This window comes from Epinephelus moara, chromosome 4, assembly GCF_006386435.1.
Source record: "Epinephelus moara isolate mb chromosome 4, YSFRI_EMoa_1.0, whole genome shotgun sequence".
NCBI lineage: Eukaryota > Metazoa > Chordata > Actinopteri > Perciformes > Serranidae > Epinephelus > Epinephelus moara.
The window spans coordinates 20,524,012-20,539,518 of NC_065509.1; the positions used below are offsets into that span (position 1 = coordinate 20,524,012).

At 41.4% G+C, this 15,507-nt stretch overlaps 1 protein-coding gene across 2 annotated transcripts; it reads left to right on the forward strand.

Moving 5' to 3' along the window:
• Positions 1-617: 617 nt before the first annotated feature.
• On the forward strand, positions 618-14,643 carry csf1ra (colony stimulating factor 1 receptor, a). Of its 2 annotated transcripts, none has more exons than XM_050042740.1 (22): positions 618-782; positions 1,078-1,200; positions 2,730-3,014; positions 3,194-3,481; positions 3,582-3,718; positions 3,800-3,965; positions 4,060-4,261; positions 4,624-4,739; positions 4,883-4,994; positions 5,129-5,328; positions 5,646-5,737; positions 6,393-6,519; positions 6,697-6,801; positions 6,973-7,083; positions 7,241-7,403; positions 7,511-7,593; positions 7,730-7,833; positions 8,231-8,353; positions 8,449-8,560; positions 8,649-8,748; positions 9,769-9,880; positions 10,885-14,643. In XM_050042740.1, exons 2-22 carry the CDS (start codon positions 1,149-1,151, stop codon positions 11,029-11,031), a joined length of 2,937 nt encoding a protein of 978 aa, XP_049898697.1. In that variant the 5' UTR covers positions 618-782; positions 1,078-1,148; the 3' UTR covers positions 11,032-14,643. The 2 variants fall into 2 exon arrangements, with proteins under 2 accessions (XP_049898697.1, XP_049898698.1); XM_050042741.1 differs by having other exon boundaries at positions 2,733-3,014.
• The last annotated feature ends 864 nt before the right edge of the window (positions 14,644-15,507 follow it).

Sequence of the window (15,507 nt, forward strand, 5' to 3'; positions counted from 1 at the left end):
ATGATGTCTTTATACCATATTTTAATTTGGCGTATGCTCGGACATTGCTCGAGCTCCACAATAAAACTGTTCCATAACTTCACTTCACATATTGAATTCCAAAATAATTTCTTGCAAGCACACTTTGAGTTTTGAAACTAGATTATAACCCCCCTCTTGGTCACTGAACAGATTTTTAATACTGCCTGGTAGCAGCTTATTTCTTGCTTTAAACATCATTTGTGTAATCAAATTCAGTGATTTCAGTATGAATCTACCTGAAGGATCTCCAGGTCCCATCTACTATATATATCCAAACTGACTTGTCTCACTCTACATATCTGTTAGTGCTTTTGTGTGATTCCTAGGTCAGATTTCTGAGATCTTTTTGACTTCCATGAGTGCACACAACCAAAAGCCTGGCAGCCATGGTCCTGTGGTGCTGGGGACGATTAGTCTCACCTCAGCGGATGTCTCGGGAGAATTGTGCCTTTCTGTTGCAAATTGGAACTGGCTCATCAATTTGTTGAGCGTGATATGCTGATCCGCCTCCTCACACACACACACACACACACACACACACGCACACACACACTCCCTCCACCCTCTACCACTTGCTTGTCTGGAAGATTTCATGTTTGCTGTGTGACTTCTGTGGTGAAGACACTGTAAACAAGCAGAAGGAGAAGAAGGGCAGAGACAAACACAGCAGGAGGAAGGGACTCGTATGTCAGCTTTGGATGCTGGAAACATCCGACCCAGGGAAGTGATTATACCTCTCTTTCACCTGAAGACATCAGCAGGTGAGCACATTTGAAATAAACGAGTGAGCTTCCATAAAGCTGTATTTTGAGAAGTGACTTATCAGTTTCCTAACTGTAATCAGGAAATGCTTCCTTAAAGTATTTGTTAGTCTGTTTTCTGATTTTAATGTATACTCAAGAAGACAAACATCACAGTTGAATAGATTGTTCCTCAGCAGAGATTCGTGTTTACGGGCAAAGCTTCTCTGACCAGTTAGAAAAGAGAAGTTGATGAGGGGGATGAGTGATAGCACAACTTAAGAGGTGGTTCTCATTTCTTTCTCGAACACCACAGATCAAAAGAAGAGTGTTCTGTGGCACACGTACGCATCAACATTCAAACTGCAGGTTTGGAGTTGATCCAGGATGCAGTCCTACCTTGCTCTGCTGCTGGGGATTGTGGCCTCCGCTGCTTCAGGTAAGGCCTGACAAACACTGACTGCTACATCTACAGCTGCGGTGCATTAAGTGTCTTGTTTAGTGTCTTGTTTTCACTAAAACAATGACAGAAGTGATATTCTTCATCATTTTCATATTGATTTGACAGATGTAAAGTCTAATAATATGCAGAATTTAATGTTTTAAAAGCTCTAAAAGATTTTTAAACTCAAATCAAATCACAATCAAATATACTCTATAAAGGACATATTACTACTGACCAACTATACAATCCTCTAAAAATGCATTCTCAAACATGACTTCTCGTGTATTCCGCTCTAATGGTTTTATCGTACATTTCATGGCATAAACTCGTGGTCAGTTCAGATGAGCTGGGAAACACTGCTCCATCTGAGATCTAACACACGCTCTTTTTCTCTATTTTTTTTTTTTTGCAGTTTGGTTTGGCTCTGAACAGCACATAGTAAATGAATATCACCCGCCAAGCATCAAATTACAATTTCATGTATTTGCATCAGAGCACATAAAGCATCTGTTTATTTGGTTTAATTATGGCTGAATGAATTAGTTTTGCTTCCTGGTGGATTACTGGATGAGGTGTGATTGGGGTCATTATGAGGTTGGATGAATAGTTCATTTAGATGATTGAACAGGAACGGCGACTGTTCACACCGACAATCAGGAGGTTTCCCGACCTGAAACGCTGATTGGTCTCAAAGTGTATTTCATTCCCACATTATCTTGTGTGTTGTGGTGTATAGAAACAAAAATGCTGAACATGGAATCTCAGTTCTGCTTCAAGCTTCAAAAAATACAGCGCAAACCTCTAAATGGAAACTATTATAACCTTTACCGAAAGTGTAGACTGAGCACTTACTGAGAAAACGACAGGATTGACGGGAAAGACATGTCAGTCTCCACAGTGTTTTTACAAGAAAGGTCCAACCCAAAAAATAAAAACAATCTATAATTGAATGAATTGCCCAGAGTTTCTACAACTTCCAAATCCTCAACAAAGTCATCAAAGAGATCATTGTTCATCAGCACTAAAACAGCACTCCCTCAGGGTTACGGGCTTCATGAGCTTCCTCAAAGATGCCCCAAATACGTTAATCCCTTATCCATACTTGAAATTCTGTGTATCTTCTCTTATATTTGGTGTTTAACATGAGGGCCGAAGTAAAAATACAATGAAGCAGATGTGAGGCTTTTCATATTTACTGTTTCTCCAGTGTTAAGATAGCAACATTGGAAAAAAAGCAGAAGTGAGAGGGATTGAGGGATGTTATCAGGCTCCAAGCCCTCAATCTGTTTCCTGAATTCATGGGATTACTTCTAAAATAGATCTGAATCATGGTGCAGGCGAGACAGCTCTGAGCTTCTCCGTTTTTCTTTTTTTAAATGACCAAAACAGAAACAAAGTCTTGACCTGAACACAAAATACTCTCTGAGAACTTCACCAGCAAAGTCCAGTTTGATTCATTTGATCTAACATTGTGTTTCCATTGCCTAAAATATCAATAAATGTATTCATATTTTCCTTCTCAGCAGAATGGAGGCGTCCACTGATTAAGTTCAACTCAAAGGTGGTGGGGAGTTCTGAGGTGGTGGTCAGACCTGGGACCCCCCTGGATCTGAGATGTGAAGGTGACGGGCCTGTAAACTGGCAAACGAGGCTAGCCAAACACAGACGCTATGTGTCCAGGGGCAACGGGAAAGCCCGCACCTTGAAGGTGGAACGTCCCTCTGCAGAATTCACTGGGACATACAAGTGTTATTACACAGCGGCTGGGCTACAGCACCTGACCTCCTCAGTGCATGTGTACGTAAAAGGTGAGCTCGGACTGATAAGGACTGTAGGACAAGCTTCCTAATGTTGAGTTGTAAGTGCTTGGATGGATCACACTGTCCACACTGGTTATACTTCCCTATGGTTGTTTATTAGTGCAAGTCTCATTATACAATTGTTCTATGACCTAATGAATTGCCTTCATCCCTTTTTTTTTAATCAGATCCAAACCGTGTGTTCTGGACCAGCAGCACATCCCTGCGGGTGGTGAAGAAGGAGGGTGAGGATTACCTGCTGCCCTGCCTGTTGACTGACCCAGAAGCCACAGACCTGGGCCTCCGCATGGACAACGGCACCTCTGTGCCCCCTGGGATGAACTTCACAGTTTACCGGCACCGAGGTATTCTCATCCACAAGCTCCACCCCAGCTTCAACGCCGACTATGTCTGCACAGCGAGGATCAACGGAGTGGAGAAGACCTCCAAGGCCTTTTCCATCAACGTCATTCAGAGTGAGGCCACTTGGCTGTTTGGGATGAAAGCTGTTTGAGAGTCATTTGAAGTGATGCATGCATCAAGTTTGATACTCATGTGTGATTGTCTCTTTTCTAGAGCTTCGTTTCCCACCATATGTCCTCCTGGAGACAGAGGAATATGTGCGCATTGTCGGGGAGGAACTCAAGATTCGCTGCACAACACACAACCCCAACTTCAACTACAACGTCACCTGGAAATACACCACCAAATCGGTCAGTATGAGGCACTTTGGGGGTTTTCTTGATTATTATCATATTCTTAACTCTGATTTTATTCACTCTTCTTGTCTTCAGAAACCTTTGATAGAGGAGCGGGTTCGCTCCAGCGGAGAAAATCGCTTGGACATTCAAAGCATACTGACCATCCCTGCTGTGGATCTTGCAGACACAGGAAACATTTCCTGCACAGGCACAAATGAAGCAGGGGTGAACAGTTCAACAACATACCTGCTGGTTGTAGGTGAGCCACAGAAGCAATCTCTCTTGCTACGTCTCACATTAAAAAAAAGCCTAATCAACTACTAAAAACAAACTGTTTTAATTCTTCTCAACAGACAAGGCCTACATCAGGCTGCTGCCCCAGCTGTCCCCTAAACTGGCCCACAAGGGTCTTTCAGTGGAGGTGAACGAGGGAGAAGATCTGGAGCTTAACGTGCTCATCGAGGCGTACCCCAGCATTACAGAGCACAGATGGCACACCCCAACATCTCCGAACACGTCCACACAGGAGCACAAGCTCATCATCTACAACAACAGGTACAACACAGAGGCTGAGAGCTGGTGACAAAGGAGAGGACTCTCTGTAGTGGTCTCTGATTGCTCTATTTTATCACTCTCACATGTCAGCACAGTTTACATTTAAAAAAGTGTACTACAGGAAGGGGAAGCTACTCTGGATTTAAAATATGCTGTCGGTGCATTTTGTGTGAATTTGACAGGGAACACCAAGGTCATTATATTTCCTCAGGTCATGCTAAAGGGAAGAGTGGCGTTCTCTTTTTAATTTGGCGACGTATTCAGCGATGATACATCGGAACTGTCTGAATCCAGAATTAGTCACCCCTGATTCCTCTTTTTCTGAGTTTAAAGAAAGAACTTTTTGGGTTTATTTTTTTCAGATACCATGCTTCTCTGCAGCTGAAGAGAATGAATGCGCAGGAGCAGGGACAATACACCTTCTACGCCAAGAACAACTTGACCAATGCATCCATCACATTCCAAGTCCAAATGTATCGTAAGTGACACAGTAAACAGAAATCAAATCAGTAAATATGTTCATGGAGTTGCGGCATGGTTACGTTATCTCAAGTGAAAGAGAAATGTTTCGTTAAAATCTGATCCTTGCTTTCTTTACAATATTTTTCTCCTCACTGGCAGAGAGACCTGTTGCTGTGGTGAGATGGGAAAACATAACCACACTCACTTGCACTTCATTTGGCTATCCTGCTCCCAGAATCATCTGGTACCAGTGTCTTGGGATACGGCCTACGTGAGTATCACTGCACAGAGAACAGAAGTCAGAAAAACATCGTTAAGTTTGGTGTTGTGCTTCAAATTGAAGCCATTGAACCACAACTTTCAGTGTGGCTTCTGTCTGACTGTATGTGTTTTGCAACGAGGCAGGTGCAATGAGAACACCTCAGGGCTGCAGATGGCCATCCCTCTCCAGGCTCCCACAGTGGAGATCCAGAGGGAGGAGTACGGGGCCGTGGAGGTGGAGAGCGTCCTCACCGTGGGGCCCTCGAGCCGCAGGATGACAGTCGAGTGTGTGGCCTTCAACCTCGTCGGCGTCAGCAGCGACACATTTGCCATGGAGGTTTCCGGTGAGCATCATTTGATTATCATTTGTTGATTTTTCCAGATGTGATCACAAGTGCTGTACTTCCCAGTTCGCCGTCGCTCAGTCACATGGCGCTCAAACCAAATCTAATGTTTATGACAGTGTGTTGTCATGGTCAGCAGATCCCTTTGTAGTTGTTATTAAACTGTGTGACTTTGTTGTTTCCTTTTGTGGAGCTCAACGTTGCAAACAGTAAACAAAATCCACAGAGGGACGTTACAAAACATCAGATGCATGACACACAGTCAGTCAATTCAAGTTAACTAATAAGTAAATATTGATCTCTTTCTGATTGTGCAGACAAACTCTTCACTTCCACCTTGACTGGAGCAGCAGGCATCCTGACCATCCTCCTCCTGCTTCTGGTTTTTCTGTTATACAAATATAAGCAGGTAAGGTGTACTTACTGACTTTGACTTTAACACCAATGACTTGTGACTTCACTTGGACTTGAGCTTTTTGATTTGAAACGCTTGATACCTTCCTCCAACTATCACCAACACCACTCATTCATGTCACAGGAGAGAAACTTGAAGAACTAATATTACTGTGCACTAGTTGGAAAGAATGACCCCATACAGTAGGTTACTTTTGTTAACGCAGAACAACCATGCACGCACTGGTGATCAACAAATAACAGTTAACAGTATGCAAAATGTGCAGGATGAAAATGGCAAATGATGCAACAACTTCCTACTTTGTTTGACTTTTGAAGTTGCAAGAAGAATTGTTGGCTGAGTCGAGACTAATATGAACATCGTCAGGGAGCTAATGCTAAGCTAATGTTAGCTAAATCACTAAGTAACTTTTCATCAGACTTGTTTTAACAAAAAATGAGTGCATTACTTTTGGTGAAGAGCACTTGTTCATGACTTGAAACTCAAAGTTTAGGACTTGAAACTTGACTCAGGACTTAAATGTTAAGACTTGCAAAACAACCTCTGTTATTTAGACATTAAATTATTTCCACAGAAGAAGGGCTACTTAGATGCAGTGTGTTCTTGCCGAAGTTGTTTACCTCCTTTTTGCTCCCATTTTCATCTTCAGAAACCCAGGTATGAGATCCGTTGGCAGATCATTGAAGCAAGAGATGGAAACAACTACACGTTTATTGACCCCACTCAGCTGCCTTACAATGAGAAGTGGGAGTTCCCAAGAGACAAGCTGAAGCTAGGTCTGCACCATGTAATCCTAAATTGAGATAAATTCAGATGGACTCATTCTTAAACACTTTTGAAACAATTATTTAGTGCTCAAGAGAAATAGAATAAGAAAAGAATAGAAAAAGAAAATGATCTGAAATGTGACTGTAAATAACACGCTTTGTTGCTGTATTTTTCTGTCCAACCAGGTAAGATCCTGGGTGCAGGAGCTTTCGGAAAGGTCGTTGAGGCCACAGCCTATGGCCTGGGAAAGGATGACGATGTGTTGCGCGTAGCTGTGAAGATGTTAAAAGGTGAGCACATGTAAAGATGTTAGATTAAATGGAGAGTTTGCTTTTACGTAAGCGTGACTGGTGAATGAAAATGTGCCAAAGAAAATGTCACTTAGTGTGATCCTAAATCATTTGCTGTGCATGATCATGTAGGATGATAATATGACGACAATGTGCGTTGTGTCTCTGCAGCCAGTGCTCATTCAGATGAGAGGGAAGCTCTGATGTCAGAGCTGAAGATCCTGAGTCACCTGGGACACCACAAGAACATCGTCAATCTCCTGGGAGCGTGCACCTATGGAGGTCAGACAGCATCTTGTGTTTGTCTCGGATTAAAGCAGGATACTGTAAACACATGGTTATGAAAGCCGCCTAGTCCGTGGAAACTCTAGTAATTTGCATGCAACCTGGTTTTCTTTGTTGAAAGGGTTGTAACATGATGCGTCTGTCTCCTCATCAGGGCCAGTGCTTGTGATCACAGAGTACTGCAGCCTCGGCGATCTCCTGAACTTCCTTCGCCAGAAGGCAGAGACGTTTGAGAATTTTGTTATGAACATTCCCAATATTACGGAGGACTGTAATGACTACAAGAACATCTGCAGTCAGAAACAGTTCATCAGAAGGTCTGTCAACTGAACACATGCAGTCTGATGATGAAGGATTTGTGAGATACTTTAAATCTCTAACTTCCCGCTCTGTCCTTCTCCTCTTGTTTTTCTCCACTCAACAGTGACAGCGGGATCTCTAGCACAACTTCAAGCAGCTACTTAGAGATGAGACCCAGCCAGCTGCCAAATACAGAATCATCTCCAGGTGAAAAGCTCCCTCACCCAATCCCAGTTTATGTTCACAGAACTTTAGTCATCAAGCAGGAGCACGCTAATGAAATCCTCTTTGCTTTATTGACTCTGGGTGTTACTAACATAACTCCCGTCTGATTCTTGTCCAGACTGTGTGTGCAGTGAGACTGGTGACTGGCCTCTGGACATTGATGACTTGCTGAGATTCTCCTACCAAGTGGCCCAGGGCCTTGAGTTTCTTGCTGCCAAGAACGTGAGTGATTTTACCACTTTAAAGGATGTGAAAAAGATAATGTTGCTGTGAGAATTTACAGCATTAGCTGCTGTGTTGTCCCTAGGAATTACCCAAACAACAAACTGCATTTGAGGAAAAAAGCAACCAAATCTGCATGAAAAAGTACTGCTTTTTATAGAATATGATGAATACAGGGTGTGAAATCATTCATGAGGGGGCTATGAGGGGTATTTCCCAATTACACTCTCCATATTTACTCATCGTCATAGTTTGTCAATGTTTTTGCCCATACTTCTTCATGCTACATTTGGATACACTCCAGTCAGTAATGTTATTGTCTTTTGATGTGTGAGACTACAACCAGAGACAAATTGTGTGTGTGTGTGTGTGTGTATTTGTATTTGTGTGTGCGCAGTGTATTCACAGAGACGTGGCTGCAAGGAATGTCCTCTTGACCGATCGCAGAGAGGCCAAGATATGTGACTTTGGCCTGGCGCGTGACATCATGAATGACTCCAACTACGTGGTGAAGGGCAATGTAAGCCGGAATAGAGCTGACGTTTGCATCACTTAAATCAAGTTACAGACTATATTAAAAAAACACTTCTTGTGCTTTTTACATTGTGTGTGAAGGCCCGTCTGCCAGTGAAGTGGATGGCTCCAGAGAGCATCTTTGACTGCATCTACACCATCCAGAGTGACGTCTGGTCCTACGGCATCCTCCTGTGGGAGATCTTCTCTTTGGGTCAGAGCATGTGCATATGCACACTACAATTACACACGTTTATTTCCTGATTTGCCTGCTGAACTTACTGTATATTATTCTCTATTAGGCAAGAGCCCCTACCCCAGCGTGGCTGTGGACTCCAGGTTCTACAAGATGGTGAAGCGTGGCTACCAGATGTGTCAACCAAACTTTGCCCCTGCTGAGATGTAAGTCCCTCAGCAACATAAAGTTTGCTTCATAAAAAGATGGATCACTGCTGCTTTTTTCCCCTGCAGCACTAACACTTAAACTCGTCCTGCCAATGTTAATGCTGTCATCTGATTATCAGTTGAGTTTTACTGGAGTATCAGGTGACTATCAGCAGGGGTTTCACAATTGAGTCAATAGGAAGAATTGTCTTTTTATCAGCTGGAAAGACACTGAGGAACAGCAGGAGCAACTAGTAAAATTAAAGTTGATAAAAGCTTTAATAATGACTCTTTTATAAAAACAGTTGATCTCAAGTTGACTTCAGCAATGGTCGGTTCAAATATCACGCTTCCCAAATGTTCACCATGACAGAACAAAGCTCCCTTTTTTCTTAGCCAGTCTTCCGCTCTATCTAACATCTGAAATAACTGACACATGAGGTAACCTCATGAAGCTCTCTCATTATTCCTGATTTTGATTTACTTGCTTCGGGTTATCTTATAACCTCAAAACAAAACAGGCCTAGACTCCAAACTTAACAAGGCAAAATGAGAAAATGAAAAGAGTGGTTTTTCCTAGTATCTCAGAGGGCCTTCACATCTGTGTGTGCTGATTTGGCGTGGCTGTCACACCACCCGGAATAACTGTGGAATCAGAGGGGACTGAATCTGAGTCAGGGCCTAATCATCTGTTGTTCTGCTGTGTGTCAGGCCTCAGTTCTGCCTGTTAGCCACATGATCTCAAAGCTAGGAAGCCATGTAACTGCTATTTCACGGCAGCAAAATGAGTCTGGAGGGCCAGGAGTGCTTATGAACGGGTCTCTCTCATCAAACTGCGTCACCACCTCCATAAACCTCTTCTTATTTGTCCAATTTGGCTTTATACCGTTTCCTGATTTTACAAAGTTTGATCTGTAAAAAGGGAACACACAGTTTGGGATATAACCCCCCTTGAAATGTATATATCAATGGCTTTCTTGTCTAGAAAATGTCTCTGAAACAAATCTGTTGTGTAAGTGTGATTCACTTTTGTTTCAGCTACATGATCATGAAGATGTGCTGGAATCTGGAGCCGACAGAGCGTCCAACGTTTAGCAAGATCAGTCAGATGATCGAAAGACTACTTGGGGACCAACTTGAGCTCGAACAGGTGAGAAAGGCAGCATCTACACACAATCAGGTGCTGAGGGAGTGTCACTTAGATGACCCATTTGTGGTGGAGTGGAGGGTGGAGACCAACTATAAAAAGCTCCCCAATGCAGAGACCATTTGTCTTCTGTGAGTTTGTTGATGTTGGCTTAAAAGATCTGTAGAATTCCTTTTGATTATCACTTCTGTAGTATGTTCATTGCCACAAAAGACACACATCACGCACACAACCAAGGCAAGAGCTCACCTTTGTAAGATAGTACTCACAAGCTGTTAATAAGTTATTTCTGTTTTTCCTCACTATCATATTAAACACTAGAAAGAGGCTGTAATACTTGCTCCTATTGGCTAATTTCCTTTTCTAGGATGGCAAAGGCATGACACATCTTACTCTCCCTCTCATTGGCTAGTGCTCGTTGCCTTCATTGGTTAGGGTAAAAATGTCAGGGTAATCTAATCAGAGGCAGAGTAAGGTGGGTCATGCCTTCACCATCCTTTGAAAAATAAATTTGCTTCCAGTGGACTGCAGGTGTCTTGCAGTCTGATCGCCGGTTTCATGATTTGCCACCGCAACTTGAGGTCAGCTTTCCTCCAAAAGTTGAATATGTGCACAGCCCCACCTCTGGATGGGAGGAATAGCGTTTTTGCAGCAGCGCCTAACACAGTGTAAATGAATCCTTAGTGTGAACTTGAAGCAGAGTTCAGTGACACCATTGTGGCTTTGCCAGAACTGCCAATGGAGCAAAAACATGTGATGCTCCAGCCCAAATGTCCTCAGGACACCCTCCTTTTTTATATTTAATTCTCACAGACAAACAGATTTAGCTGTGAAACAAATCAAATTAATTGAATCTGACTTGGGTGCTGTTCCCAGGGGAGATACACGGATATTTTTTAGACCAGCCTATATAGTGTTTGAATGCAATAACTTATAAATGTTAATATGAAGCTGAGATTTGGCTTTCTTGGATCAACTCTCATCGTCTGAACGCTGCCTCTCCACAGCTAATCTACCAGAATGTGCAGCAGCAGGTCACTGAGGGTGAAGTGTGTGACGAGCCCAAGTGCTGCGACGGCCCCTGTGACCAGTCTTGTGACCACGAGGAAGAGGAGCAGCCTCTGATGAAGACCAACAACTACCAGTTTTGTTGATCGCCCTAAGCCGCCGATCAATCAGTGAATCAATCACTCATCAACAAGCATCAGGAAAGCGCTATCAGCTGTGGCTCGTGGCCAGAGTACCACTGCTTGTTCTAACCGCTGGACAGTCGCAGAGAGTCGCCTTCACAGCTATTTTTTGCCTGTTGTGCCTGCTCGCCAGACAGACAAGCAGCTGCAGCAAGCATGTGACTTGCTTCTTTGCAGACCATGACTACAAATTGCCACGTCTAATGACACCGACTGCAGACATGAAAGGAGGAAACATGTCAACAGACCGCGAAAGCATCCAAAGCTGTACCTTATCCTAAATGTTACCCCCTCACGTACTGTCTCTCACTCCTTCTGATATGTATTTGAGGTATAATCTGTTAACTAAAGGAGAATCTTTTTGTCATTTCTTATTTTCTTATTATAAACTCTGTGTTTATTACTTTTTCTTTTTTTTATTATTGCCGTGACAGTGAATGTTTTTGTAGAGATTTTTTGTCAGCAGGTTCACTTCCTTCTCATCATTTCATTGCATGTATGCTTTCTCAGAGGAAGCAACCCAAAAGTCACAAACACTGCGTCCACAACAACAACCACTTTGTGACTTCTTATCTTCATGTGCTCCAGACAAGTTGGTTTTTATTCCCACATCACCTTAATTAAACATCTAAACAGTGCGAGTGTTTTTCCCTGTTTTAAACACGCTGGTCATAGCTGTATCTCTTGTGACACACTTAACAGCAGCTGTCAGTCGCAACATGTGATTGTTCCACTTCCATCTAATTAATTAAGCAGCGGTCAGTGTGATTTAGGAGCAGCGAATACAACTGAATTGAGCAGGGAAATCTGTGGATCCCTTATGGATCAGATGAACAATGATTCATGTCTGACAATGTGAAAGTTTCTTTTTTCTTTATTTTTGCATGGCACGACTTAATCTTCTCATTTTCTGTAGAGTTAGACGATTATTAGGATGTAAGCTTCATTTATGTCTGTATGTAGCAGTCAGCCTACACTGCCAACTGTTTGAAGATTTCAGAATGATATATAAGCTATGTGAGAGATACAGACTGCATATTTGTGTGACTTCAGGCATTTTAAATGTGCTTGCATCTGAATGAAACAAGAGTGAGATGTCTGATAATGTATATATCTCATGATGTAAATCAAGAATTATCTTTATTTTCGCTGGAATGTAGAATAGATAGTACATCAATATGTCCATGTTGTTTTTATTTGTGTGCAAATGAGATAATCAATGCAAAAGCTGCAAATTAAATCACTGGAAAATGCTTTGAACGAAGCTTTACCACTGAACCTTTGGACTGTAGGGTTTTTTTATATGCTGCCGAGATGATGATATGGTGCCAGATATTTCTAAACTACATTTTTCTTTGTTGTACCTCACTGAGCTGATAGAAACTGTGCAGCCTTTAAGTTCCTCTCTCCTCACTTCCTATTTTTGTTGTTCTGGATCACGTCCAATCTGCATTTCCTCTGGAACGTTTCCCACAGTATCTGTCAACATTGCACAACTCTGAAAACTTTGTAGGGAAGTATTCATCCCCACCAGAAAGTCTACATGCTATCCCTCCTTTGTGAGGTTTCAGCTGAAATCATACTCCTTTATGTGCTGCCAGACTTTCTGAGGTACATTGTGATGTCATTGTTCAGTTGTCTGTCAAGACACTGAGATATTCACAGTGTTGGAAAGGTTACTTTGAAATGTGATAGGTTACAGAGTTACCCTGTTAAAAATATAGTAAGTCATGTATCTATTTTTATTACTTCATCAAAGCAATGTATCACATTTGACTACTTTTTGATTGCTTTTCTAACAAATGTTATACACTGGGCAATAAAGCTGAAAAATGTTCAGAAATAGACGATGCCAAAAGAAGGTATTACTGCACAGGAGAAGATCCAAAGAAACAGAATGAATGTTTTATTCTACATATAAACTTTTTACTGAAAAGAAAAGATTTGGATGTAACTTGTTGTTGTAATTTTGATCAGTATTTGTAATTTAATTACTTTTTTCTCAGTAACTTTAACAGTTCATCTTGGGACCAGATGTTACAATCCCTGATGCACATGCTTGAGACTGTTAGTGGGAGTAATAGTGCCGTACGAGTGGGAGTAGGATGAAGAAGTAGAAAAGAGCATAGGGAAGTCAGAGCCAAGGAGAGACTGTCAGTTACAGTTACATTTATTTTGTAATCGGCCCAACACTGGATGTTACTTAACTGAGTTAAGTGTAACAACCTCCACAGTGCTTTTGTTGCTTTGCAAGTGTCCTCCTCTATTCTTTCCTTCACTTGCCTCAGACTTTAATGTCTCCTTGTAACTTCTTCTTTGTCAGAAAAAAGATCAGTTGTTATTTCAATGATCTTATGAGCAACACCACAAACACATTCCTGAGGTCTCCTTAAGAAACATCCTAAATCTGAAATCCTCTCTTTTCTCAAGTTTAGGATGACACTTAGCTATTAAAGAACTGTAATTTTCCTAAAGTAGGATGGCATATACTCTGCCGTAATTCAAAATAACTGTCACAAATGACAGCAGCACTGTTGTTAGGTCTGTGCAGCAGTGAATGGGGAACAACATGAACACTTCAGTAAAATGACTGAGTGGCAACACAAACAGTATGATGATGACACTTTAAATTTTCCAGACCACGTATATATAGATATTTGGGTCATTCATTCAACTGCGGTCTCTTTTGGTTTGGAAACTTTTTAGAAAATCTAATACATATTTTGGGAAATGTAACGATACAAAATTGTCAGTAATATAACACTGTCGTTATTATTTCCAACCCAGTGTTGGGAAGGTTACTTTTGAAATGTAATAGGTTATATTCTACATATTAACCTTTTACTGAATATACTTAAATTTAACCCCTTTGTAATGAACAACAGTTTGATAGTCACATTAATTAAATTAGCCAACTTATTTTTTCTCAGTAACTGTAACTGATTACATTTACATTTATTTTGTAGTTTAATTACACGGAAATGATGAGAAGCCTGCGGAGCTAGTTCAGGCAGACAACTCAAGTGCGCCAATCCTGATCAGCTGATCAGCCACATGCTCTCCCCAGCTGATAGGGCGGGCAATTTAAACCCCTTGTGCTTACCTGATCATTCCTTGCTACTCTGCTGCTGCATGGTGCTACTGCTGCTCTGCTGCGTTCTGCTGCTCTCACTGCTGCTGCCGCTGCTGTGTGCTGCTAATGAAGCTTCTCAAATCCCACCACCTCCCCAGCATCCACCTGTGGGCTCTGTTTCTAGGATCCCCAGCTGGGGGTCTGCTATTCATTCCCTGTAATGTCTGTCATGAAGATCATTTTCAGGGAATGAATAAATTGAGATAGAGCCTGACGCCGATCAGTGCTCTGCTTCAGTATGCAAATATTTATGCTCAATAAAAATGCTAAATTTAATCCAGAGTTGTCTGACTGAACTACTTACATGTAACTGTCCAACACTGCCATTACCACGTGTCTTTTCCATCACAGTGAACAAATAAAAGGAAATGACTGTGGTGGGGATTAAATATTGTCTCAGATTTAAAGACATCTCATGATATGTTACCTTGCTGATGTCTGATTTAGCATTTGCATTAAATATATACAAAATACAAAATATAAAATGTTGTCTATCTTATTGTTTTTTGTCATCAAAGAAAATATGTGCTGCTTGGAAATGAAATCCAATAAACATATTCTTGATTTAACAAAAAATTACCTTGATTTCTTTCTTTCTTTTCTTTTTTTCCAGTCTCCTCAGTGTCGCTGACCGTCCTCCAGCAAAATGAAACCTACAGTATACATAACATGCTGCTTTTTAGAAAATAAAAATGACTGATCTATCATTTAATTTGTGTGTGTTGCATCACTGAAGTTGCAGAGTTGCTCATATATCGACTGCCAAGACAACTGATTAATGACTGCATAATAATGATTAATAATTCAAAAAATTAACAACTGATTTTGAATTTGATTAACGTCCTCTAATGACACGACTAGTTCCTTCGACTCTTGTAGCTCAAATTAAACACCTTCTTCTTCTGGTCCATGATAATCGTTGATATCATCGCTTGTCAATCTTGAGCAGCCTATAAGCACTTTCGAATCAAAGATACAGTCATGACAGGATGAGCACAGATTTAAGACTTAAGATAAGAAAGGAGGTCTGAGACAGGAGAGGACACAACCATGAGTTTAGTTGTCCTGTTGAAATCGGAAATAAAGTGTTTTCCTATCTTTGGAACTTAAAATAGGACAAGCAGTTATGATATTTTTCCTTAATGAAGCCCTGGGCTTTTCATTGGTGAATGTCCTCAATAAGTTTCTTGTTACTGCACAGAATATTTTGTTTTTCAGGCATGTAAAGCATAAATAATCAGCTCAATCGCACTTTTAGTCAATAGATTTTCACTGTAAAAGTCCTGTTGTGTCGTCGTATTGGTTGT